The sequence below is a fragment of the Acomys russatus genome, chromosome 4, assembly GCF_903995435.1.
Source record: "Acomys russatus chromosome 4, mAcoRus1.1, whole genome shotgun sequence".
Taxonomy (NCBI): Eukaryota; Metazoa; Chordata; class Mammalia; order Rodentia; family Muridae; genus Acomys; species Acomys russatus.
Genome location: NC_067140.1, coordinates 62248832 through 62274143, shown reverse-complemented (window position 1 = coordinate 62274143; position 25312 = coordinate 62248832). Strand labels below are relative to the sequence as shown.

General features: G+C 41.2%; 1 protein-coding gene across 1 annotated transcript; it reads right to left on the bottom strand.

Moving 5' to 3' along the window:
* Positions 1-11510: 11510 nt before the first annotated feature.
* Positions 11511-24366, bottom strand: Dtwd1 (DTW domain containing 1). The gene is made up of 4 exons (XM_051144547.1): positions 24031-24366; positions 19531-19674; positions 17822-18080; positions 11511-11833 (listed from the first exon to the last, which is right to left on the bottom strand). The coding sequence occupies exons 1-4, from the start codon at positions 24292-24294 to the stop codon at positions 11586-11588; spliced, it is 915 nt and encodes a 304-aa protein (XP_051000504.1). The 5' UTR covers positions 24295-24366; the 3' UTR covers positions 11511-11585.
* Positions 24367-25312: the final 946 nt, after the last annotated feature.

Here is a 25312-nt window from a genome sequence, read left to right as displayed (position 1 = left end):
AGAGAACACAGCTCATATCTCATACTTAGTCAATAGTTTCACAGCCTTCTTTCTACCAGATGTGGTGGCAGACACCTTTAACCCAGCATTTGGGAGACTGAGCAGGAGAAGGGCAAGGAAGTGTCAGCCTGGGCTGTGTACTAAGACCAGAATTTTGTTTTAAAGTTGTATTTAAATTTAATTTTCCTTCCTTCATTATGCCTCAAAATGTCCCTATAGTTAAAGAAAATAAACCTTTTGACTTCAAAGCCTGCACTTGGAAATAGAACGTACTTGGTGTAATGGCTTAGGCATAAAACATCTGCTATAGGGTCATTTTCTGAACAGTTGATCCATAGCTGATGGCACTGGTTAGAGCTTAGGAAGTTTATGTTAGATAGGAAACAGATTAAACTTATTGTATAATACTGTGACAATGTGTTGCAATCTTGAGTAACTTTAAATACTTCTCACCACAAAAGATAGGCATACGGAGTAACTGTCGCCAGTAGATTTGATTCGCCCATTTTATAGTACACATGCAATTCAAACAAACTGTTAGGCACCATAAACACATATGAATGTATTCATCAATTTAGAAACACAAAATTTTAAAAAGGCAGGTGACCAAAGGCAACCAATCCAAAGAGGAGATTCACTTTTTATCCTTCATTAGAAATACACACACACACACACACACACACACACACACACACACACACACACACACACACACAGAGTTTAAAATAAAAACAAGACTAATAATGACTGGTAACTGTTCCCACAGTGGACAGCAAGTGGAAAGGAGTCCATGAGACAATCAATACATGAAGCCACTCAGAGGCTTGATATTGACCAATAGGAACACTTGAAAAAAGCACAGGGATTGCTATTTGTACCAGGAACGTGGTCGAAATTACAACTCAGAGATTAATAAGTGTACAGGTTGAGGCTTGAGAAAAGAGACCTTAAAGTCTGAAATGAAGATGAAGAAGTAAATTTTTATCCACTCACCTGCTTAGAAAAGACTGTGATTGGTATTCGCCCAACTCTAGCTAGTTGCTTACCACCTTGTAACTGCAGCTTTCTGCAAGGATGATATAAGGCCTGTGCTATGATCTTTAGGGACTCCATTACTACACTGTTGATCCATGATGCCTTGAAGCAACTTTCCAGCCTGCTTTAATGAGCAATATGCTATTCCTTATTTTGTATATCTATGTTAAATTTAAAGACCTAACATCAGCAACCTTGGGGTGAAAAAAATAGTAACTGGAGAACGTTCAATGTTCTTGAATATAGTAAAATGTATCATGTCTGGCTGCTTTCATATAAAGAAGAATTATTTACTAAATAAAGGGAAAAAAAACCTCTGTCACCCACCTGGATGCTTGATGTAGTTTATGTGATAAAAGGCTGAATTATTTCAAGAGTTACTTCAAATGATCGTAGGTAGAGTAACTCTTGGGGTCACATTTTCCTCATGCCTATGCTAAGTCAAAGAAGGTGTCAGCTTGCCTGGCCCTGGAACTAAGGCCAGCACACTCGAGCCATTCTGGCACAGGCATTCCTTCCTTAGAGTAACTGTGGGGACTTCTGAAGACCCTGTGCCCCAACTTACACACCTCTGTACATTGATTTTTTTAGTCCAGAACCGAAATGAATTTACTTTTGCAATAGCTTCTCAGCTTCTATTGTTAAAATAAATGAAGGTGCCTGGGCTTAAATCTGGAAAACATTTTTAACTTTATAAAATGATTTAACAAAAGTAACAAAGACTTCTGTTTTTTAAATCCAAACAACATGTTTTCAAGGAAATGTGTTTTGAAAACCAATAACAAACAAACAAAAAAACCTTTTCCATCTAAGGTTATAAAACAGTGGACTAGTTGGTTCTGTAAGTGTATTTTCAGCCTGTCTACTCTTTCCTTCCTCCTTCCTCATTTTATCCTTTCTTCTTTCCTTCCTCCCTCCTTTCTTTTCTCTAGACAAAGCAGTTTAAATTAATTGAAAACTAAACAATTCTCTAGAGTTAAACTGTCTTAAAATGTTTGCTTTAGAAACCGAAGAACAGTAGGTGCACACGCCTGTAATCCCAGCACTCAGGAGGCAGAGGCAGGTGGATCTCTGTGAGTTCCAGGCCAGCCTGGTCTACAAAAGCAAGTCCAGGACAGCCAAGGCTACAAAAAGAAACCCTGTGTCTTGAAGAAACAAAAACAACAAAACAAACAAACAAACAAAAACCCAAGAAACAAAACAAAAAGGAAACTGAAGGACAGACCAGAGAAATGGTTCAGTTTGTAAAGTCGTCCGCTACTAATACTAAGAAACTTGGGTCCGATCCTCAGACCTCTACATAGTGGGAGAAGAGAACGCAGTCCTAAACGTTGCCCTCTGACTTCCCCATGCACATCCTGGCACCCGTGTACCCCCATACTCGTATGTACACACAAATAAATAAGTCATAATAAAAAGAAACTAATGAGGAAAAATGCTACCAGAGCAATCATCTAATGATAAAATAAATAATACATTCACCATTGTGTGGGAAATCCTCGATAGTAAACGGTGTAAAAAGATGCTTTGCACCCTGGATGGGGAGGCCTGATGGTACTCAGAGGAAGGATAGCAGGCTACCAAGAAGAGACTTGATACCCTATGAGCATATACAAGGGGAGGAGGTCCTCCTCAGTCACAGTCATAGGGGAGGGGAATAAGGGGAAAATGGGAGGGAGTGAGGAATGGGAGGATACAAGGGATGGGATAACCATTGAGATGTAATATGAATAAATTAATAAAATGTATTTTAAAAAATGTTTTGCAACACTTCTCCCTAACCTCTGGATCTTACATTCTTTGTACCCAGCTCCTTCATGATGTTTCCTGAATTTTAATGGGGGTGTAGGGAATTACAGACTTCCCACTTAAGGTCAAGAAATCCACAGCTACTTATCCACCACACTTTCACCAATTTGTTGGAAGTCTCTGTGTTAACCACCACCCATTGCAAAAAGAAGCTTCTCTGATGAAGGTTGGTCTTATCACTAATCTATGAATACAAATGGAAATATTTAGAGGGCAGTTTGACACCACATCCATTTAGCAAAATAAAGGTAGTAGCATGCCCTCTAGGGCCTTTGACCTCCCCAGCCACTGCGTCGTGGCCAGGTTCATAAGACCACACATGACTTTGCTTCTCTGGGACAGATCTCAAAGCCAATCAATCATAAACCCTTGGTTATCCCCACAACAGTCGTGCCACTACTGCTCGATAGCTCATGAGGTGCACAGGTGGGTAGAGGTATGGATGATTTTTCACCCCCAGCAGCTCACTTGACACTTTCTGGTACAGCAAAAATTGGCCAGCCAGGAGCAGAGTTCTAGCTCAGATCCAGCCTTCTTTTTCTTTTTCTTTTTTGTTATTTGTTTTTTGAGACAGGGTTTCTCTGTGTAGCCCAGGATATCCTGGACTCGCTTTATAGACTAGGCTGCCATCTAACTCACAGCGATCTGCCTGCCTCTGCCTCTGCTATGCCTCAGCTTTATTTCTCAATGTTTTGAGACCTTAGGGTGTAGTGTCTTCAGTCATAAGGTTCCTATGGGCTCATTCTGGTGGGCAAAGAAGACAATAGTTTATGATGTTTTGGAGCCTCTTGGGTCTCCCTGACCAACAACCTGGGGTTTTCATTTAATAATGCCTCATTTAGGGAAGAGCATTCTGGGAGGAGGCACCTATGCAGGGTGCATCCACTCAGAACTTAAAAATTACACGTGGGGCTCTGGTAGTTGGAGGCTGCTGACGTCATTCCTTGCTGCTGGGCCATGAGTGAGTCCTTTCTCAAAAATGCACCTGGAAGTACAGCTGTGCTTACCATCCACCATTCATTCAACGTAGATTTATTTCTCCTTAAGCTTGGGAAGCAGTTTCTAAATAATTCAAGGGCCTTTTCTTCTTGAGGGGAACTTAAAAGGAGGTTTCGGGGACTCATTTCTGTGCTAGGTGCTACGGGGTTGTGAACACAAGGGAAGATGTAGATGCAGATTCCAGCATTACTGCTTCAGTAGGCTCAGTGAGGCAGTCAGACCCCTCAGTCCACAGTCAGCCATTTGCTTGTTTGGTTCCCCTCCCTGTTAGTTCATCTTTTTCACCTTCCATTGGTGGCTACTGGGTAACTCAGCCGCACCTTCCCTCAAAGGCCTGAGTTTTAAGCTATCATGCTCTTTTCAGGATGGTGTTGCCATGCCTACGTATTATCATTATAATCCCTGTTTAAGTGCAACCTTTACTTCTTACTGTCCCCATTATGAACAAGATTTTAACATCCTTGTATTAAGGTTCAACCATCCCTGTTCTATTAGTCAGGGTTTTCTAGAGTAACAGACAGAACCTATAGAGTGAATATCTCTCTATGTATAGAAAGGGGATTTATTAGTATGACATACAGGTTGTCATCCAACTACTTCAACAATGGCTACCTATGAATGGAAAGTCCAAGAATACAGTAGATGCTTAGACCATAGGCTGGTTATCTCAGATGGTCTTCAATATGTGCTGAACCCTCAAAGAAGTAGCCTCTAATGCCAGGGAAGGTATAGACTTGCTAGTGAGGCGACAGCAAACAGACAAAGAGCAAAAGCTTCCTTTTTCCATGTTCATATGTGGGCTTCCAGGAGGTGTGGCATGGATTAAGGGTGGGTCTTCCCAGATCAAGTGATCTGGATTAAAGGTGTGTCTTCCTGTCTCAAGATTCAGATTAAAGCTGTGTTCGCCCTGCCCCCAGCTCAAAGATGTGCCTTCCTATTTCAAAGATACAGATTAGAAGTAGATCTTTCTACTTCAAAATAAGCAAAAATACCTCACAGGTGTAGCCTCCGTTTGGAGGTTTGAGTTAATTTCAGATACAGTCAAGCTGACAACCGAGAATGGCCATCATATCAGTGAAGATGGGGGCTTCTTTTCTTGTCTGCCGCTCTCTGGGCACAAGGAACAAAAAGTATCCAGGCAGCTGATGCAGCTCGCAGCTTTTGTGTGTGTCTGCATTTGAGATCAAGACCTTGCATTGCGCACAGTTCAAATGTGGGCACCACTCCCTTTAAACTATTTAACATCAGGCTTTTCTTTTATCTGTTTATCTCCTTGAACATGGGACTCAGCTCCATTCCACTTCCTGATGCCCTTTTTTGCCTCAAATTGTATATTTTATATTTTTCCACACTCTGCTTGCTCCTTTTCACTATAGATCTTCATAAGAGCGAACACTAATAACCACACAACAGAGTCAAAACTAGGCTGTACTGAAATTTCCTCTGCCAAAGAAGGGAGGAGCCCCAAAAAGCAAAACGAAACCTCTTCAATTTAGCCTCAGGTAGGTATTTTGTTGTTGTTGTTGTCGTCGTCGTTTTGTTTTTTTGTTTATTTTTAGAAGAGGGGCAAATAGCTACATGCTTTGTCACACTATCACATGAACAGCCTCCAGGCCACACATGAACATTCTTCTCCTCTGAAACCTCTTGATCCAGGCCTCCATGGCTCAAATCACTCTCAACACAACTGGCATCCATGTTCCTACTGGTTTGGCCCATTAAACATCATTTAAAGCATTCCCTGCTTTCCTAGTCCAAAGCCTCCAAATGCACATTCATCTAAACACAAGCATGGTCAGCCCTATCAGCAAAACCTCAGTCCCTGGTACCAACTTCTTAGGGCTTCTATTGCTGTGAGGTGACATCATGTGTCACAACAACCTTATAAAAGAAAACAGTTCACTGGGGCTGGCTTACAGTTTCAGAGGTTTAGTCAGGGTGGGAAGCATGGCAGCGTGCAGGCAGATATGTGATGGAGAAGGAGCTGAGAGTTCTGCATCTTGATCCACAGGTAGGAGGAGACTGAATTGAGCCTCACTGGGTGTAGATTGAGTGTATAAAACCTCAAAACCCCACTGTAGGGCTCTCTTTCTAAATTCTACTTTATTTGGGGTGTTTAGGTGCCAGCTTCTCTTCCAACCTCCAAGCCCTACAAAGGAGAGAGAAGGTTAGTGGGGAGAGGGAGGTCCCTTTACTTCTGCCAGCTGTTTAGAGTCAAAGGGTCTTTGGAGGTATACCAATCTCTGCCAACAGCAGACACAGCCAGCAGTCTCCTCCAAGCTGCTGTGCCCCAGAGCATTTCTCTCCCTCTCTCTGCCCATCTGTCTCCGGTCTCTTGAAACCAGTACACATTACACACCAACACCTCACACACCAACACCTCACACACCAACACCTCACACACCAACACCTCACACACCAACACCTCACACTATACCCCACTCTCCCTGGGCTCTCATTTATAACCCCAGAGCCCTAGAGCATGTCCCTCGAGGAAGGCCTTCCTCACCAGCTGGCAAAAGCCACGCCCCCACAAGACAATTAATAGCTGTGGACAAACTCAAGCTCTAATTATAATCCCACACTTGGGATTAAGACAAAAACATTATTTACAGTACACAACTGAGTTTGCAAAGAAACCAAAAACTTCTATTACACCTCACAGTGACACACTTCCTCCAACAAGGCTACTCCCTCTTCTGCCACTGATGCAGAAGCTGTGGTGTAAAAGTTTCTGTTGTGGCTGGGCTCCCCAAGACCTGTTGTTCTCTGCATTGTGTCCAGCTGTGGTTTTTGATGATGGTCCCTACTTGCTGTAAAGAGCAGCTTGTTTGAAGAGGGGTGATAGTAACATTTAACTGTGGGCTTAAAGACAAGATTTAGAAAGTAGTTAGGAATTATACTGTGCTAGAAAGGTAGAGATAATAAGAGTCTTTACTAAGGTCCATGATCTCACTAGCCCCAGGAAGCTGGCTAGGTCCTGTACCAGGCATAATTTCCTTCCTGTCATTGAGGCCATGTGAGTGCCACACATTGCATCTTTTTGCATATCTTTCCATGCTGGTAATTGCCAAGGTTCATGTAGGACTGTTTAATTGCTTCCCTCCCTGGGTTGTTGGCTGGAACCATAGAAGTTGGACTGCAGGAAAGAGGCTCACAGGTGAGATCCGGCTCTAATCACCCCAATCCTGATCCTTACATGAGTGTCAGCAGCAGGAATAGGGGTCCACCCTTAACTCCTGAGAGGCATCCAGAGCTATGGGGAGCCACTTGTATTACCTTGACCAGGGTTTCTCATGCCTGGTACTATGATTCTTGTGGGGAACACTGTGAGCCAAGTGGCTTAACTTCCTTTAGAACAGAGCAGGTCTCACACACAGCAGTAACTGGCGAACACAAAACCATCTCCATGTTGGTTTCCTTGCTTTTGTTGGCTTTTTGGAGGAGGGGAACATATGATGAAAACATGTTGTATGTGCCTGCCCAGCTACCTGCAAGTAGCAGGGCTCTCCGTGGTTGCAGCTTCCTTTAGTTGTCACCTATATTGGGATGAGCTCTTTGTGATACAGCTACTTCTGAATCATTCTCATTCCTGAAGATAACTCCTCATCCATTCTCCTGTTAGTAGCACCAATAAAGTCCCTTGCCCACCAAAACCACTTTGGTCTATCATGGTCTCTGTTACCATGACATCTGTGATCTCATCTTCTCTTACTTTTTCATGCCATGTGTAGTTCCAAGCCTATTCTCAAATATGCTACACACACACAGCTCTTTGCACACAAGGTTCCCCCCTTTGAGGCTGTTCATCATTATCAGCATGGTTCACCCACCTTTCAGTCAAGTCTCTGGTCAGTGTTATTTATTTCCTATTTAACTAGTATCTCTTTCATGTACTACTACACTAGTCAATGTGTCCTTTATTGTTTTTAGTGCCTAGAATTTGGTATCCTATACTGATCACCTACACAATCTTTAGCATAGAGCTGGAACCCCAAACTTTTTGTAGAATGGGAGATCTTTTTAGGGAAAAAAAAAAAACCAACCTTGTACCAGATTTAGAAATGACCTTTAGAATTGAGTGTGTTGTCTCACACACAGTCCCAACACTGATGAGGCTGGTGTGGAAAGACTGCTAATAGTTCAAGACTATATAGTGAGTAGTGATTTCCAGGCTAGCCTGAGCTAAGTGAGACCCTGTGTCAAAAACAAACAAAACAGCTTTCGCAAAGAAAATTAAAACTGCCTTATTGACTAGACAGTTAATTAATTCTAGTGACAGAATTAGAGTAAAGAAACTTACTGATTGACATGAATCGGCCAGCTGAGGGCATGACTATTATAGCACCCAAATCAAATTTCTCCATGACACCATAAATATGTAGTGAGTATACAGTACTTACCAAAGCCAACATGTAAAATAAGATTGCTTGGCCCCCACCCCAACCCCACCCAGAGCCTCAAAAGGATATAAAAATGTTATGGTTAAAAACAATTTGGAGGTGTGTTGATAGGGCTCAGTTGGTAAAGATGCTTGGAGTACAAACCAACAGCCTGACTTCGACCCCAGAATTCACATAAAAGTAGAAGGGAACAGACTCCACAAGGGTGTGCCCCTCTGACCTCCTCCAACCTTGAAGCGTGCACGCTGCAGCCCATACCCTCACCCTTACAAATCATACACATACATACAATAATCAAAAGTTTTAATTAAAAACAGTTTGGAGAAAAGGGCTTTGGCTTCTCAACAATCCCTCAGGAAACTCAGTGTCACAATAACCTGAATGTATTCACAGTGAACAGAGTATACGAATTTTCCTGTCACCTGATGTTGCTTACTTTTGTGAACTTAGCATTATTGTGGATTTAGTTTCCAACCTTCTCCTTTACAACAGAGTGTACACCTAATCAGAGCACTGCCATCCTTGTATTTCAGGTTGTTGTGTTTAATTCAGTAAGTCCAGGTAGTCCACGGTCTCAGTCACAACTTTTAACAAGGCTACCATTAAGTATTTAGAAATTAGAATTTTCTATTCTGATATTTTATCTTCCAACTCCTGTATTCAATTACTATAGTAGTTTCTCAATTTCTAGGATCTTTATTTAATGACATAACTATCAAACTGCATTTTTGAACAAATACATTCTTTCTGAAGATACCCAGAAGTCTTTTTTCTTTGTTTGACACTTGTCTTTTTCCTTTGATTTCCATGCTTTTCCCTCCATTTTTCATGTGGAGGACTGTATCCATCGTATGTTGATAAATGATTCTCGTGAATAGGCATTAAATGATTAGCAATACTTCTCAATGGAGCCATTTAATCACTAGTATTTGGAGACCAAAAATTGATATATCATCCTTCCATAATATGAAAGATATGTTTTCCTATGGTACCTACTTACTTGTGACATTTGGGGAGCTCTTGAGTAGCCAGCTGCCAGTCACTCCAACATTGAGCAGTCACCCCAACAGATAAGGCACCGCGAGGAGAGAGGGTCACACAGATGAGGAGGCATACAGATGGAACCAAGAGGAAAGACAGAGCCTAGCATTTGGGATTCGAAACGAAATTCTTTTTCATCAAATAAAATGTGATTATTAAAGGCAGACAAGTACAAAAACCAAACTAACATGGCATCAAAGAAAAGGCCAAGCGAAGTCCCCTTACTTCTTTGTAAGGCTTCCAAATGGGCTGAGAAGGACCTGTCAACTGAGACATGCGGGAGGAGTGACTGGAGGCTTAGGAGCTGAGGCCACGCAGGCCATCAGTCAGCCTTCCCTGCAGCAGCTTTCCAGACCTCCTTCCCCATTAGCCCCACCTTTGGTGGGGGTGGGGGGGAAGCCCTGGTCCTTTATTACATTTGTCTAAAGGTTATACTAATCCTTTAAAGATGTCTGCTTTCCTGAACAAAATCCCACCTGGACTAGCTGGCTGCCTGGAAGAGTCTGAGGCCGCCTTGAATTCACAACTTTATTAGAATGCATGATCCTGGGTGGGAAAGCTGAAAGAAAGAAGAGGAACTAGCAAGGGTGGGGACCAAGTACGCACTGACAAATTACTGGATAGCATCTGCTGCTGTGGCATGGAGTCCAGGAGGCGGGTGTCCATCTCCTGGCAAGGATGCTTTCCTAGCCAAGTGGCCACGACAGGATGAGTGGGCTTAGTGCATGGAGGAAGGAAGAAGAGTTTAGCATATATGCTTAGGCCATTCATCTAATTAGTTTCACTAACACTGCAGATCACACCCCAAAGCCCTTTTGGCAGCCTCAGGGAATCCCAGACGCCTGCTGGTACTGTCAGTGGATAAGAAGGGAAAGAAGACAAAGCCATTGGTCAAGAGCTTATGAAATAATGGGGCTAAAACCCTTCCTGGATGCTTGAGTGGCATCTGATATGGTACCCAAAAATGTGCTAGCTATACTGGCACAATAATGCTGTAAAATAGTGAAATGCCAGTGCCATAAGGCACTCTTTGTTCACGTGTCAGGAATCAGGTCGGTGGCTATCAGGTCACCTGACCTTCATAGATGTACAGGGGCAAAAGGGTAAAGGCAACCTTGCACGCTCCAGCAGGCTAGCATGGCCACGTATGTTATATGTCGACAGCCAAACCACAAAAATAGACATACAGATCTGGGAGATGCTTATGACTCAGATTCAGAGCGAGGGGCACTTCAAAGTAAAAAAGCAAGGGCTGAAGGGCCATTATACAGGGAGAAGCAGGTCAAGGCCACGGTTAGTCTATCATATCAAAGGGAGACAAGGCAAGTGCAGCCAACTCATTATTCTTGCAGGCACCCCCTGCCTTCAGGAAGACCTGGAGACTCTATCTGGCTGCAGGGCTCTGCAATACTCTCATCTGGAGGAGGTGGCCCACGTTTCTCATGGAGAAGGAGTGATGAGACTGTTCTCTCCTCCTTTTCCTTCAATTTTTGAACTGTTTTGTTGGTCTGAAGAGCTGGATACATGGCAGCAGAGTTGGCTCAGGGAAGTCTGACATCAGCATACTCCCCATCCTTCCCCAGTGCAGACTTTGCCCCCACTTCAATCCGTTCTAGCTTACCTTTATTTTTAGACATGCTCTAAACATGAAGAAATTAATTTTAACCCTGTATCATTCACTCTTGAAAAATAAATTCCATCTCCTACAGCATTCCTGGTACATCAAAACATACGGTCCTGTTGGGCCTTGTGACTTGTTAAAACAGGTCATATGTGCATCCCTCTGGCAGAACCACAGTTTTCACCTAGAGCAGAGGATAAGCAGTGGGAGGGAATGTGGGCTACAGAGCCAGCATAGCACACTTACCTATGCCACGTCTGTCACTAACATCAAGCAAATTATGCTTCTCTTTCTTTCTTCCTTTTTTTTTTTTTTTGGCCAAAAGATTTTGACTTCATTTAGATCCAAAGGCAAGGTGAATATAAGTGAAAAGATAAGACAATCTCTGATCACATATAATTATAATCACATACAGTTCACAGCATATTAAGATGTACCGTGCAACTGAGATATGCCCAAACTGACCAAAATAGCTTCGAAAGTATCTTTCATTCAGCATTCTCTCTTAAAAATTGCCAAATTCAAAGTTTCCTTTAAAAAGGATGATAAAATGAACAAAGCTAGAATTTCCCCCAAGTCCTCAAAGGCATTGAGCACAATTTTTTTCCAGAGTAAACACGGCTCAGGAACAAGCCTGCGAACGTCAGCAGAGCACATGACAAGCGCTGTGTGCAGAACTAACGGGTGGGTTTTGGTTTTGCCTTCTCTCCAGAGCCCTTGGCATTCTTTATCAAGCGGTACATGAAAGAGTAGAAGAATAGAAGATTGTCATATTGTCCTTTGTACTTCTCTTTCAGCATGTCACTATGGTAGTCTACCAGGAAGTAATAAATGGCTTCAATTGTGGAAAGGAAAGTATCTGGCTTCCCTTTTTGATGGCGCCAAAAGCAAGTTTTCCTTGTTTTCAGTTCAACTTGTAATAACTCTGCCAAACAAACAAAAAAGGAACATATAAATACTTCTCAATTGCATTATTGCTGAGAACAATAACAGTAACTGGTACAATAATGTGCGCTGATACACAATGATGGTTTAATTGCTTCAAGGACTTTTTAATTAGGAAGTGCAGATAAGTTCCTTCTATTCCAACTCTAAACCGGGTATTCTTTAAATGCACAGAGGTACGTATAGAAACAGCACATGGCACAGAATGGGGTCGTGTGCACACCCAATCTCCCTGAGTCTCAGACCTTGTACAATACACTTAAAATTGAATGGCCCACGAAGTCTTCTATCTCACTGTTTCTACCCTGCTATCTTCTCTCGAGGAGCTTCTTTTCAAGTTTTGGCTTGTTGACAGAATTTCATTATTCATTTGCAAAAAGGATTTAATTTATCCAATAAAGTGATTTTTTTCCTTGAAATAGTTGTCATTTTTATTTACTCTTTTTTTTTTCTTTATATTTTGCTATAGGCTCTAACTAAGGAGGCAGAGGGAGACAACGCAGGAGAGGGAGGGGGAAAGGTAAACTGACCATAAGGATATCTGAACAAGTCATAAGGAATTAACTATTTACCTAAAAATACCTATCATACATATAAGTAGGTGTATAAATATATATCCACAATTAAAATAAAATTTTCTCATCTGGGCTGACAATGTTCCATCCAAGAGCCAAAGACCTAACAAAAGCCCCAACACCAGGCATGAGAAGCCCTTGTTTGAGTTGTTGTTGGTCAGTGTTGTCCAAGAGACTCTACAATATTATAGGTTATTGTTGTTGCCCCCAAGAGGTGGAAGGCAAGTCCCAGCTGCTGAAGGCACCGTGCACTTCAGACATAGGGCCCCGAGCAGACCTAAAAGCCTCTTCCCTGGAGACCAGCTTTCATGGTACTAGGAGGCACCATGCAAGCTTCCAAAAGCAACTAACAGTTCTACCTAGCTATGACGCCCATGGGCCACAACAACAACCAGCATGGCACAATAATCCCCAGGGTACAGTAGCAGCGCCCATATCCTGGTGTAACCAACAGTTCTCTAGTCAGATTTAACTAAGCCCTCTAAAGAGGAAAATCATGTCTGATACTGGAAACCTGGCTATCTACTCAGGGCTAGCGAAGTCATGGATCTCGGAGGAGAATCTCTTTACTAAGCCAGCATGACCCTTGGCTATGTTCAGTATGTCTTCATAGAGTCTTCAAGAAAGTAAGAATGGACAAAAAACATCACAATATGGTAAAGAGCTATGTATGACTACGTATAGCCAATATACTAAACAAAGGAAAACAGAGCATTTCCTCTAAAACGTTGGACAAGGGTGCCCATTCTCCTGATTCCTATTCCACATCATTCTTAAAGTTTTAGCTAGAGCAGTAGGATAAGAGAAAGCCATAGGGAGGATCAAAATTGGAAAGGAAGGCATTCACCTGTTGCTTCTCGCAGACAACGTGATTCCACGCTTAAAACACCCATAGGCTCCAATAGAGAACTCCTGGGTCTGATAAAGATGTTCAGCAAAGTCAAAGGACACAAAACCCAGTAGCTTTTATATACATCAACAACAGACTTGCAGAGAAAGAAATCAGGGGAAAATATTCCATTATAATTGCCTCAAAAACAAAGCTAACCCAGACATCTAGAGACAACCTAACCAAGGAAGTGAGAGACCTCTATAAGGTGAGAAGATGAGGGAAATTAACTCTTATCCATTGCTGGTGGGAACATAAACTGTGTAGCCACTACGGAAGTCCCCGTGGAGGTTTCTCAAAACACTAACAATGAACTAACACACAGCCTCACTATTCCACTCCTGGGAATGAACTCAAAGGACTTCTTATCATGCCATGGAGATCTCGCTCATCCATGCTTATCACTGCATTTTATACAATGGCAAGGAAATGAAGGCAGCCTCCCATGTTCATCACCAGGTCAATGGGTAAGGAAGATGTAGTAAGCATACCACAGAACTCTTTTTGACTAAAAGGGAAAAAATAAAAAATAAAAATTTGAAAACTACAGGAAAATGCATAAAACTGGAAAACACTATATGAAGTGAGGTTATCAGACTCAAAGACAAATCCCAGAATTCTCTCTCATCAAATTCCTAAATATGTACATCTAGGTAGGTGCCAATGTGAGTAAAGGGGAGCATTGAGATGGAGAGAGCAACACAGGACATCAACCAAAATGAAGTATGGAGGAAAATGCCCTAACGAATACCCATTAACTGCCTATGCCCCTCCCCTAGTCCTCAGAGAGGGGGAGCCCTTCTCCCCTATCAAATGACCCCAGCCTATCAAGTCTCATCAGGACTGTCTGCATCCTCTTGCTCAGTGGCCTGCTAAGGCACCCCACTAGGGGGAAGTGATCAGCAAGTGGGCAACAGAGTCCATGGCAGAGACAGCCCCTGTTCTCCTTACTAGAGGACCCCTATAGAGACTGAGCCGCCTACTGGACACATCTGAGCCGAGGGCCAAGTCCTCTCCATGCATGGTCCTTGTTTAGTGTATCAGTATCCGCCGGTCCCACTGGGCCCAGATTTGTTGGCACTGTTGGTCTTCTTGTGGACTCCTGTCCCCTCCAGGTCCTTCTATTCCTCCACTCTTCCATAAGACTCCCTGCACTCTCCCCAAAGTTTGGCTATGAGACTCAGCTTCCGCTTCGATCTTCTGCTGGGTGGAGTCTTTCAGAGGACCTCTATGTGCACACACCCACATATAGACAGATACATATGCATGCATATAAATAAAAACAGTAAGAACTGGAAGCTGGAGCTATGGTTCAGTGGTTAACAGCACATACAAGCTTCTGGTCTGGTTCACAACCACTTGTAATTTCAGCTCTAGGGAAGCCAGCATTTTTGGCCTCTGGAGTCCTTACTCTCATGTGGACACACCCTTACTCTCATGTGGACACACCCTTACTCTCATGTGGACACACCCTTACTCTCATGTGGACCCACCCTTACTCTCATGTGGACCCACCCATTCACAGAAACATCCATATGCATATAATTACAAAATAAGAGAATATATTTTAGAACAACAAAAAATTTAAAAATTGGGTTAAATTCAGACAAATTATAATCTAGGCCTGGAACTTCTGTTGTTGGAAGTGTGGTAGGTCTAGAAATTAAACAATTCACTTCACATTTCCAACATCTTTACCAACAGAATGCTTTAGACAACAGAGTAATAAGCAAGCTAAAGTGTGAACCTAGAAAATAATGTATCACAAAGATGATGACTACACACAGACCCTGTAACGACAGTGTTTACAACACAAACGAAAGTGATCGTTTCACTGTTATGGTAATTTTTTAAGTCTATTTGCTTTATTGTATGTACATGAGTGTCCATATGTGTGCGCGTGGACCATATGCACGTCACAGAAGAGGGTTTTGGATCCCCTGGAACTGGAGTTATAGGTAGTTGTGAGCCAACATGTGGGTGCTGGGAACTGAATCCAGTTCCTCTCTGCAAGAGCAATAACTGCTCTTAGCCACTGGGCTGTGATTCTAGCCCATTATGGTGATTCTTAATTGCAGCATTCAGAACATCATGATGGAGGCAAACCTCCTAAAACAGCACATCTGAGGGCTGAAACATGGTTTGTTCAGCTTAACCAAATGAAAACGTGTTGTGAGATTAAAGCCCATGAGTTTTCACACACATGGGATTATTTCTTATGGAGGCAATCTGGCTTATCCAGAAATCTATCTTTCTTAAGTATGGAGGCTGTAATTGTGAGCCCCCAAACTATTCCTGAGGAAGCAGGGACTGTTTAAGACATGTAGAGACTTGCTTTCAGAGACTCACTGCATGGTTATGAACTTGCACGAAAGTGAAATGCAAGCTTTTTATGGGAATTGGGAAGACGTAACGAATCTTTTATACAAATCTCATTTAGGCAAACCTGAACGAACTGACTTTAAATAGTAGCAGAATAATTCCATTTATAGGTTTTTCAAGGACATTTACTTGTGCTCTTTCATTTGAACCTAGAAATTACCATATAAGGTAACAATAATAAGAAAATATGCCAGACAAATCTTCACACTGAGAGTAACTTGCAGCAGTAAAGGGTACAGGGGCTGTGTCAGGCAGTGATCTCTGACTCCTTCAGAGCACAGGGCAGCACGGATTCATCTGCTAACCACCAACAGTGAATTCCTCCAAGCCTGTAATCCACAGGTACAAACTAATTAATTAGATAACAAATTGCCAGTGAAATGTACGCTTGTACTTCCTTTCACTTGGAAATGATAACAGACTGTACATCTTTTCTTGAGGGACCTTTTGGCAAACATGCAATACCAGCTGAGTAGCTTTCTTGCCTTCTAATCACCAAGCTGGTCAATAACTGGAAACATCCTAAAGCTTTTAGGGAAGCCACTGAGAATGTCTGAGGCACTGAGAAAGGTACAAAGAAAAACGAGAAACACCAGAAGCTCCTGGACTTCAGATTACTAGCTGTGTCACTCGGGCAAGTAAAGTAACTTAAATTTGTATTGGGAGCTTAGCACTTCACTCCAGCAAAACGGCGTACGAGGCTAGGAGACGGCTCGGTGAGCAGCACACGTGCTACACAACACCCCTAGGACCTGAGAAGATCTCAGAACCCAGGCAGAGGCAGTAGCACACAGGGATAGCCCCTACATATTTGGTCAGATGGAGGTAGAGATGGGAGGATATTCAGAAGCTACGAGTTGTTAGGCTGGTGCGATGAGCAAGGGACTCAGTCTGAAACATAGTGGAAGGTGAGGAATGACACCAAGGCTATTCTGACTGCCACACTTGCGCAGTGGCATCCATGTGCCTACAGATACATAAACCCATATGCACATGCACCACATACACACATAAACACTTATACATATGGGAGTTTTTATTTAAAATAAAAGACATAGAAATGGAAGCAAAACAAATACAACGCCTGAAATGCTGAACTGAGTTGAGACTACCACTGTGATCTCACAATATGCACACATACACCTATTTATTTCATTGGCTCTGTCAACTCAAGAAATGGCATGCATGTATCAGCTTCCATAACTCAGCTTCTAATAACAGACCCTAAGAAAAGGAAGCACGGCTCTGAAAGACAATGATGAGTCCAAGTCTGTGGCAGGAAGAAAGTCAAAGAAGGTTTGAGATTCCCTGTTGCACTGCTGAGTTCATGCTACTACAAACTACTGAGGCCATTATTTAAAAGCCACTTAACACATGAAGAAGCAGCAGGACTGAACTTCCACTGTTTTTCATTTCTCAATTTAGTGACTGATTGAAGCAATGACTCATGAATACCAAACTCTGTTGAGAAAGCCTGAACATGTCACTCTAGTGTACCAAAGGAATATAAACCTTTATGTGGAAAGATCTGGCCATCATCACAGTAATCAAGTAGTCCTTGTTAAATACAGTTAAATGTGGAAACAGCTTGTTTTATATGCCTCCTGACTTAATGCAACAGTAACTATGCAATCTGAATTCAACACTCATGAAGAGTGCTGAGCTGATAGGGAAAGGACCCAAAATCATAATGACAGCAAACAACAGTGCAAACTGGACCAGCGATAGACAAGCCTGGATTTATTTTTACTTTAAAGTACCTTAACAATGAGGCTGGGGAAATGGCACAGTGGTTAAGAGCACTTCCTGCTCATGTGCAGGTGCCAAGTTTGGTTTCCAGCACCCACATTAGGAAGCTCATTAACTGCTTGTAACTCCAGCTCCAAGGCATCCAATTTATTTATTATGTAGAAATGTCCTGTCAAAAAGATCTATAGTATTTAGAGAGCAGTTTTGCAAAGCCTACTGCTTAATTTAAAATGGTTCCACCAGCAAAGCACATAGATGCATAAATAAACACGTAAGACAGAAAGGGAGAAGAGACATGGAGCAAATATGAACGTTGAATGTAACTGTTCTCTTGAGGGAACTACTAAATAAAAGCCCCACACAACTTCCTTACCCCGAAGCCGCTCATCAGAGGCTATCTGGCTTGTCTGGCTCCAGGTGCTGTCAATAAAGACAACTCTTTTCAACTCTGGGCCTTTGCAAGTGCTTGTGCTCAAATCACAGCCTTCCTCTTCCTTAGTTCTCTTGAGTTTAAAAGGTGGTACATCAAGGTCATCAGTTCTACTTCTACCTTTACTTTCAGTCCTTTTTTGTAGATGAAAAGAGACATCTTTTACTGAGATGGACTGAGGCCCAGGAAAAACAAGTACAACCTAAAACAAAGAAACTTAAGTTAGCTACACAGTACTGTGATCTCCAGCATAAACACTTAACTTAAAACTCTAAGAAAAAGAGATGCTGGGTGTCTAAAAAAGAAGCATTAGGGTGATTCTATTATTTGTTTTCTTCCATATATGGTAAAGTTTAAGCTCATTGCTAATAGCATATAATATTATATTACCTGGAGAAGTTACTTCAAAATAAGTTTCTCACTGACTACAAAGCCAAGTTAACAGTACCTTGAGTTTAAAAAAGAAAATTAAGAACTATTTTTGTGGTGTGGGGCTACACTCTATACTCCCAGCACTAGAGAAATAGGGGCTTGAGATCGGGGTCAGCCTGGGCTTCCTAAGAGTTACAGGCCAGACAAAAAGACAAAAGACAGAGTACATGATGCTTTTTAAAACAACTACCAAAAACTGTTCAACAATTAAATCCCATTTTCACTGTATAAGGAAAGATAAAATAAATAAGGCAGGGGAGGAAACGGTATAACAGCTTTTACAGCCATTACTGATAGTAGGATAAACAGTATACCATAGTGGGGACTGTGAGGCACACTTGTAGGCCTAAATTCTTCAGGGCTGAGACAGCAGGACCTTGAGTTTCAAGGCTAGTGTGGACCACACAGTGAAATTCGGCATCAAATTTAAGAAGAGTGTAACAGTGTATTCTGTTTAATTAAATAAATGCTATTTAACTGACCAGAGAAGGATACACAAACATATGACTAGATCAAACTCAGACATTATTTGTAAATATACTTTCTAAATAAATTAAAATTGAACAGAGAATAAATATATCTAAATATATATGTATGTGTATATGTTTTCTAATATATTCACTTATACATATATTTAACATACATATGTATTTATATATATATACAGTATATTATTTTTTGATAAGAAGGCTACTAACATCCCACCAAAATGACAATTTAACTAGAGTATGAAATAGGAATCTAGGTGTACCTAAGGAAGACATTTAAGCAGTTGTAAAAAAAAAAAATCACAAAAGTTCTATATACTAAAACTTAATTTTGCAAGAATTTCCAAAACCTCCTCTGAGGCAGTCTTTCTTTTTTTTGTTGCAGCTATTCCAATGACAGTTGTAACTCAGTTTCCCAGTCTGTATCAAATTAGACCATCCACAAGTAATACAGAAAGGAGAATTCTGAGGGGAGCAAAGGAGAAGCAGGGTACTAGTGAAGAGTAAAACCCTAGAGTGAGGCATCAAACCTATAAAACAAACTAGCAGAGGGATTAAAAAAACCGTAATAGTTGAGGATCTGTGAAGACATCACTGAAGTAAAACGCATACTTAGCATTAAATGAGCATAACACTAGATTGCTAGGAAGATAGTAAGTCATGTCCCAATAAGTTCAGAAAGGAGATGGAATTAAAAGCTCCCAAGAGGGATGTAAGTGCCAAGCTGCCCACCTCATGGTCTGTGCCTTCATACTCTGGAATGCACGGGTAAGTGTAAATGCTCACAGAGTCGGGTGCTAAGAGCTTTGCGTGCACAGCAGTGCTTTTGCCATCTGTTTCATTTGGATGCTTAATGATATCGATCTTCAGTGGGAGCTGGAGTAAAACGAAAAGACAAATGGACAAAATAAGGATAAAAGTATGATTTTTATGTCAACATTAACCTCTGAAGCTGCACACCAAGCTCACACTGAGCTCCTGTGAGCACACTTGCAGTTGAAGGTCACACTGTTTAGACTAGAGTACTAAGGATGGTTCAGGATCCACCAAACTCCAACCACTCCCTCAAGGTGGGGCATGTATCTGAGCAACCATTCTAGCCCACACATGTAACCTGTGCTTAAAGCGATGATCCAGCGTTGTTTCCTCAAGACATATGCGTATTAAGTTCAATTCTTCACATTTCAGCATCCATGACAAAGAAATTTAAAAAAATAATTTCTATGAACTCTAGGTTTGTTTTATGCTGTTTTCATAAGAAATGAAAGCTTGAATGATACTTCAGATTTTAAATTTAAATCCTGTTCCTCATACAGTTTTTTTCAGTCAAGGCTACCTGAAATTTTGTGATCTTTGGCAATGAATTTTCACAACACAAATTACAATAGAAAAACAAGCAACAGAATGGGCCTTAATGGCTTTGTTACAAATAACCGTACTCAAGTCATACCTGATACAAGTGCATCTCAGAAAAACTTGCCCAAGTATTTTCCTTAATTAAGCAGCTGTCTTATTTCTGTTCAAAAATAATAATAATTATCTTGGATTTCTTAAGCTGATTTTGTTGTTTGTCTGTTTGTTTTACTATTTGAGTTTCTTCGTTTCAGACTCAGATGTTTGGTAAGGTCATCTACCACCTCCAAGATCCTCACTTCATACAAAGAAGGTAAGGTCTCTCTGAACAGGTCCTGGAAGGCAGCCATTTTACTCTCGAGCATAAAACTGGTTTTCTTGTTTTAAACTACAAACATTCTCAGTCTACATTCTCATAGGGTTTACTATCTATTGTACCTGTGAACCAGCTACCATGGTCAAGATAAAGATCTGCCACTATCAGAAGCTCTTCTAGTCTCCTCCTCTTCCTTTCCCACTGGCCTGCTGTCACTTCAGCTCATTTTTTGTAGAGTCTCACATAAGTGGAATATTAAAATATGATCTTTCCATCTGGTGTCTTTAACTCAAAAGAATTACTTTGAAATGCATTTAAAAAAATCTTATCATTTGTTCTATAGTTCACCCCACTCCGTCAAGACGAGATTATTTGTAGAGGCAGCCTCAAGGTCACAAGGGTCATGACTGGGCCTCTATAAAGCAGGGCAGCAGTAGTGTGGATAGAGCATCACCCCAGAGGAGCTTGATGGGTCTTGAAGAGGATGCCTTTCCTTCAGAACCCAGACAGGAGCTGCGTTAAGAGTGAGTTTACCATGTGAAGAATGACAGAGACCTAAAGGGAGAGACGGACCCTTCAGCTGTTCCCAGGGCTAGTTTCTAAAGGAGCTGTTTTGCTGCACACTATAAAGTAAACCAAATTTCCTTTATCTTTCTGGACAATTATGTGAGGACAGCATGTTATACACAGTATGCCTCAAAGGGATGCAGGCACAAATATATACCTCAAACGATTTCCAACCACGATGTCACACACCATTACTCTCCTTTTATGCCCACGAGTCCACTCATCATTTATAACATAGGGTCAATTACATGAAATCAACATAACAATTTCTACCTGTAGGAAATTTGTATTTGTATCCTGGTTCATATATTTGGCCAGAAAAATCACATTAACCACTGACATGGCAGAGTAAACGCTCCAGTAGTGATGAGACCAGAGGGCAGTTTGGAAGAGATATTCTACTTTGAAATATGCAACAGGATGCCCATTTGTCCTTTAACAGCACGTGCCTTTCTGCTCAGATATACTAACATAACACCGCAAGTGCTTGTCCCACAGCAAAGCTTTTTCAAACTGGGCTGCTGAGGCTCAAGTTTTCTTTTCCATCTTTATCTATTCATTTCTTATAGTTTTAAAATTCTGCACCAAATAAAGGTGTATCTGATTTATTCTTGTCTCAGTTACTTTTCTATTGCTGTGGCACAACACCATGACCATGGCAACTTATAGAAGACAAAGTTCATTTGGGGATAACTGTTTCAGAGGATTAGAGTCTGTGATATCGCTATCCCTAGCTAACCTATGATAAAAGCCATCCTAGCAGGGAACATAACAGCATGCAGGCAGGCATGGTGCTGGGGCAGGAGCTGACAGCTTTCACATCTTGAGACCTAACCATGATGCTGAGAGAGCACGCAATTGCATGAGTCTTTTGAAGCCTCTTCCAACAAGGCCACACCTCCTAATCCTTCCCAAAAAGTTCCACCAACTGAGGATCAAGTATTCAAATATTTGAGCTGATGGAGCCATTTTCTTTTAATTTACCACAAGTCTCCAAACTAAAGTTTTAGGCTTAAAAGGGACTTGCTCCTTGAGTTCTACAGTCCCAAGCAGGCTCTAAGAAAGCAAATGCTACATAGTAACACATCAAATTTTACGTGCAGGCACGAAAATACACTTTAGAAAACTATAAAGTTGGTCAAATACTTGGCATGGTTTTTTAAGTACTTCTAATACATGGTGGATACTGTCAACTGATTCAGAAAATAATCCTGTTGTAAAATTTCTATCAAAATAGTTGCTCTATAAATACAACTTTTTCTTTCTGATATACAATCCTTTTTAAAAACATACTTTAAGATTAAAAAGTCTTTTAAATGTTTGTAAGACAGTGTCTCACTAAGTACCTCAGGCCTTCCCCAAACTCACTGGGACAAATCCCCTATTTATTGTGCCTCAGCCTCCAAGTGTTATAGGTATATCTGGCAAGGTAAGGTATTTAGTGGGACATTTTCTTTATGTGGCTGTGGCATACACAGAAGACAGGATTAGTCTTTATGTATTTCAGAAACTATACTCTGGCATGTACCATTCCTATTAGTGAGGACACTAACAAAAATTCTTAAACCTCAGACTTTTTGTTTGTTTCTGAGCAAATTGTATGTATTATCTCATTCTTGGCCAATAAGCTTTGCCTTTATCTATATGTGAGGTTTTAACAAAATAAGCACTGAAATGTCTTTCATACTTCAATCCTAAATAAACCTTAAACATCATAATACATATTTCTGAATATAGCCTCAATTTATTTTGTTAGTGGCAAGACTCATTTGTATGAAGTGTAGAACTGAATCTTCTCTAAAGTCCTAATACATGCCAATCACATTAATACACTTGTTTGACTCAGTTCCCACATTTGGGTCAGTGTTAACACATACATAGTGTACGGGCTGGTTTCGTGTGAACTTGACACAAGCTAGAGTCATCAGAGAGAAAGGAGCCTCAGTTGAGAAAATGGATCCATGAGATGCAGGGATCACTCAATTAGTGATCAATGGGGAAGGGCCTGGCCCATGATGGGCTGGTGGACCTATGTTTTATAAGAAAGGCAGGCTGAGCAAGCCATGGGGAGCAAGCCCGTAAGCAGCCCCCTGCCAAGACCTCTGCATCAGCTCCTGCCTCCATGTTCCTGCCCTGTTTGAGTTCCTGTCCTGACTTCCTTCAGTGATGACCAGTGATGTGAAAGCATAAGCCAAATAAATTCTTTCCTCCCCAATTGCTTTTTGGTTATGGTATTTTGTCACAGCAATTAAAAACCCTGACTAAGACACACAGTAAATTCTTTGATTATATATAAATGATCTATGAACACTTTACCCATATAAAGTCTTGATAAACACCACAAACCATAAAAGTAAGTAATCAATTCAAATCAGCTTTTCCACATGGCTTGAAATCACTGTAATTATAATGTGGTCCAATGTGTAGGCCCAGTCCTTTACATCGTAGCTTAGTTCAGTGTTGTTCATAGCCATCTGCTCCACTCTATATATAGGATGGGGAAAGTCACAGAACCTCAGGGAAACACCCACCCTGAATCTACCTACCTGTGTTTTCCCAAGGATCATTACAAGGGTTTGAAGTCATTTTTAAAGTTTCGTCAAGTGAGACTATAAAACTGACTTTATAGTTATTAATATTTTAAACTAATTAACTTCATTGAAATTACATAGTTTATTTCAAACTCGTGATTTTCCAGAAACAAGAGAAAAAGGTTTAATAGTGTCGAATTATCCATTAATATAATTAATTTCCAAGCTTATCAAATATATTAGAGTAGGCATATATGTATATATATATATATGATCTTTTTTAAAGATTTATTTATTATGTATACAGATTTCGTTACAGATGGTTGTGAGCCAACATGTGGTTGGTAGGAATTGAACTCACGACCTTTGGAAGAGCAGTCAGTGCTCTTACCCTCTGAGCCATCTCTCCAGCCCCAATGATCTCTTTCTTAAATGCATTTTTCCATCTTCACACAAGCGGCTTACCTGCACGAGTGGGATCTGCTCGGTGGGCACATTCTCCACCGGGACATAGCATGTGTAGCAGTAGAACATCCTTGAGCCACCACACTTGAGGCACCGTGACCTCCCGCTTCGCTGAGCCTTATGAAGCACGTCTTGAGACGCCAAGCGCAGGTTCTGAAGGGGGTCTTCGCAAGCTACGGAAGCACCTTGTGACTGTTTCGTTTCTATACAATTTGCATTAGTTGCTTCCCTTTCTTGAGGAAACGCAGAGGGACTGAGAGCCATTCTTTCTTTGAACCAAATGTTCTGTTTCTAAAGCATGTGTCACAGGTGCACTGTAAAATTTAAAATGAGGAGGAATGAAGCCTCAACACTGTACTGTCATTACAAATAAAACTGTCCAATATAATTTTAATCAATAGCCATTACTAAGTTCAAACACCATTAAATTGATATTCTCAAAAATACAAAATTAAGAAAAAGCCAATCGACTCAAAAGAGCAATTTCAGTTACTCTTACAAACTACTCTTTCAAAAAAAAAATGGAAATGCGCTATATTAAAAATCATTTCAAATATAAAATTTAAACGCTGATGATCCACTTTGGTATTACCCATTTTGTCTCAAATATGGCAATTGTTTTAAAAACATTTAAGAATACAGTGACTCTCTGCTATTGTCATAGAGAAACACATTCACCTAAGTGACTCTAGCTCTGAACTGGCATCCCATAACATCACCTCTCATGGGGAACTCAAGGGAGAATACGGGCTGCAGTAGTGTGAGTAAAACCAGTGGCTATTATTAATGCGGGGGGGGGGGGGGAGAGTCTCTCAGTCTCTCTCTCTTTCTCCCTCTCTCCTTTTATTTTCTTTTCTACCCCTGGTTTCTAACCACAGTTCTGGCTTAAAACTCCTTCCACGGGGCTAGTAACAGGCAGTGTAACTTGAAGTTGTTCCACTCTAACAGATGGACAAATATCTATTTCAAAATGGATTCGGCCCTGTAGCTTCGAGGGAGGAAAACAGAAGATCCTGACAGGCCTGGTGACTCCCTTCCACTCTGTGAGCATTACGCCCATGACACACTGTATAGACTCAAAGCAGGGGCTTTCAGGAGCTTTTGGACACGGTATTATGCAGGGGCTCACACAAAGGGGAACTCATCCATGCACTGGAAGACCTCACCTCAGCTGCACAAGGACCCTGTGCTTGGGTCCCTTCCCTACTTTACCTGTCTGTACATTTGAATCTGTTTAAAAAAAAAAAAAAGATAGCCCTTATGATAACCGTCAAATGCAAGC

What these genes read in the sequence shown, in the direction of transcription:
- Dtwd1 (XM_051144547.1), bottom strand. Translation starts at nt 24,294, where the DNA reads ATGGCTCTCAGTCCCTCTGCGTTTCCTCAAGAAAGGGAAGCAACTAAT. An exon ending in ATGAAGGCACAGACCATGAG is followed by an intron (nt 18,081 to 19,530) that starts GTGGGCAGCTTG and finishes TCTTTGTTTTAG; the next exon opens with GTTGTACTTGTTTTTCCTGG. An exon ending in CTCTGATGAGCGGCTTCGGG is followed by an intron (nt 11,834 to 17,821) that starts GTAAGGAAGTTG and finishes TTTGTTTGGCAG; the next exon opens with AGTTATTACAAGTTGAACTG.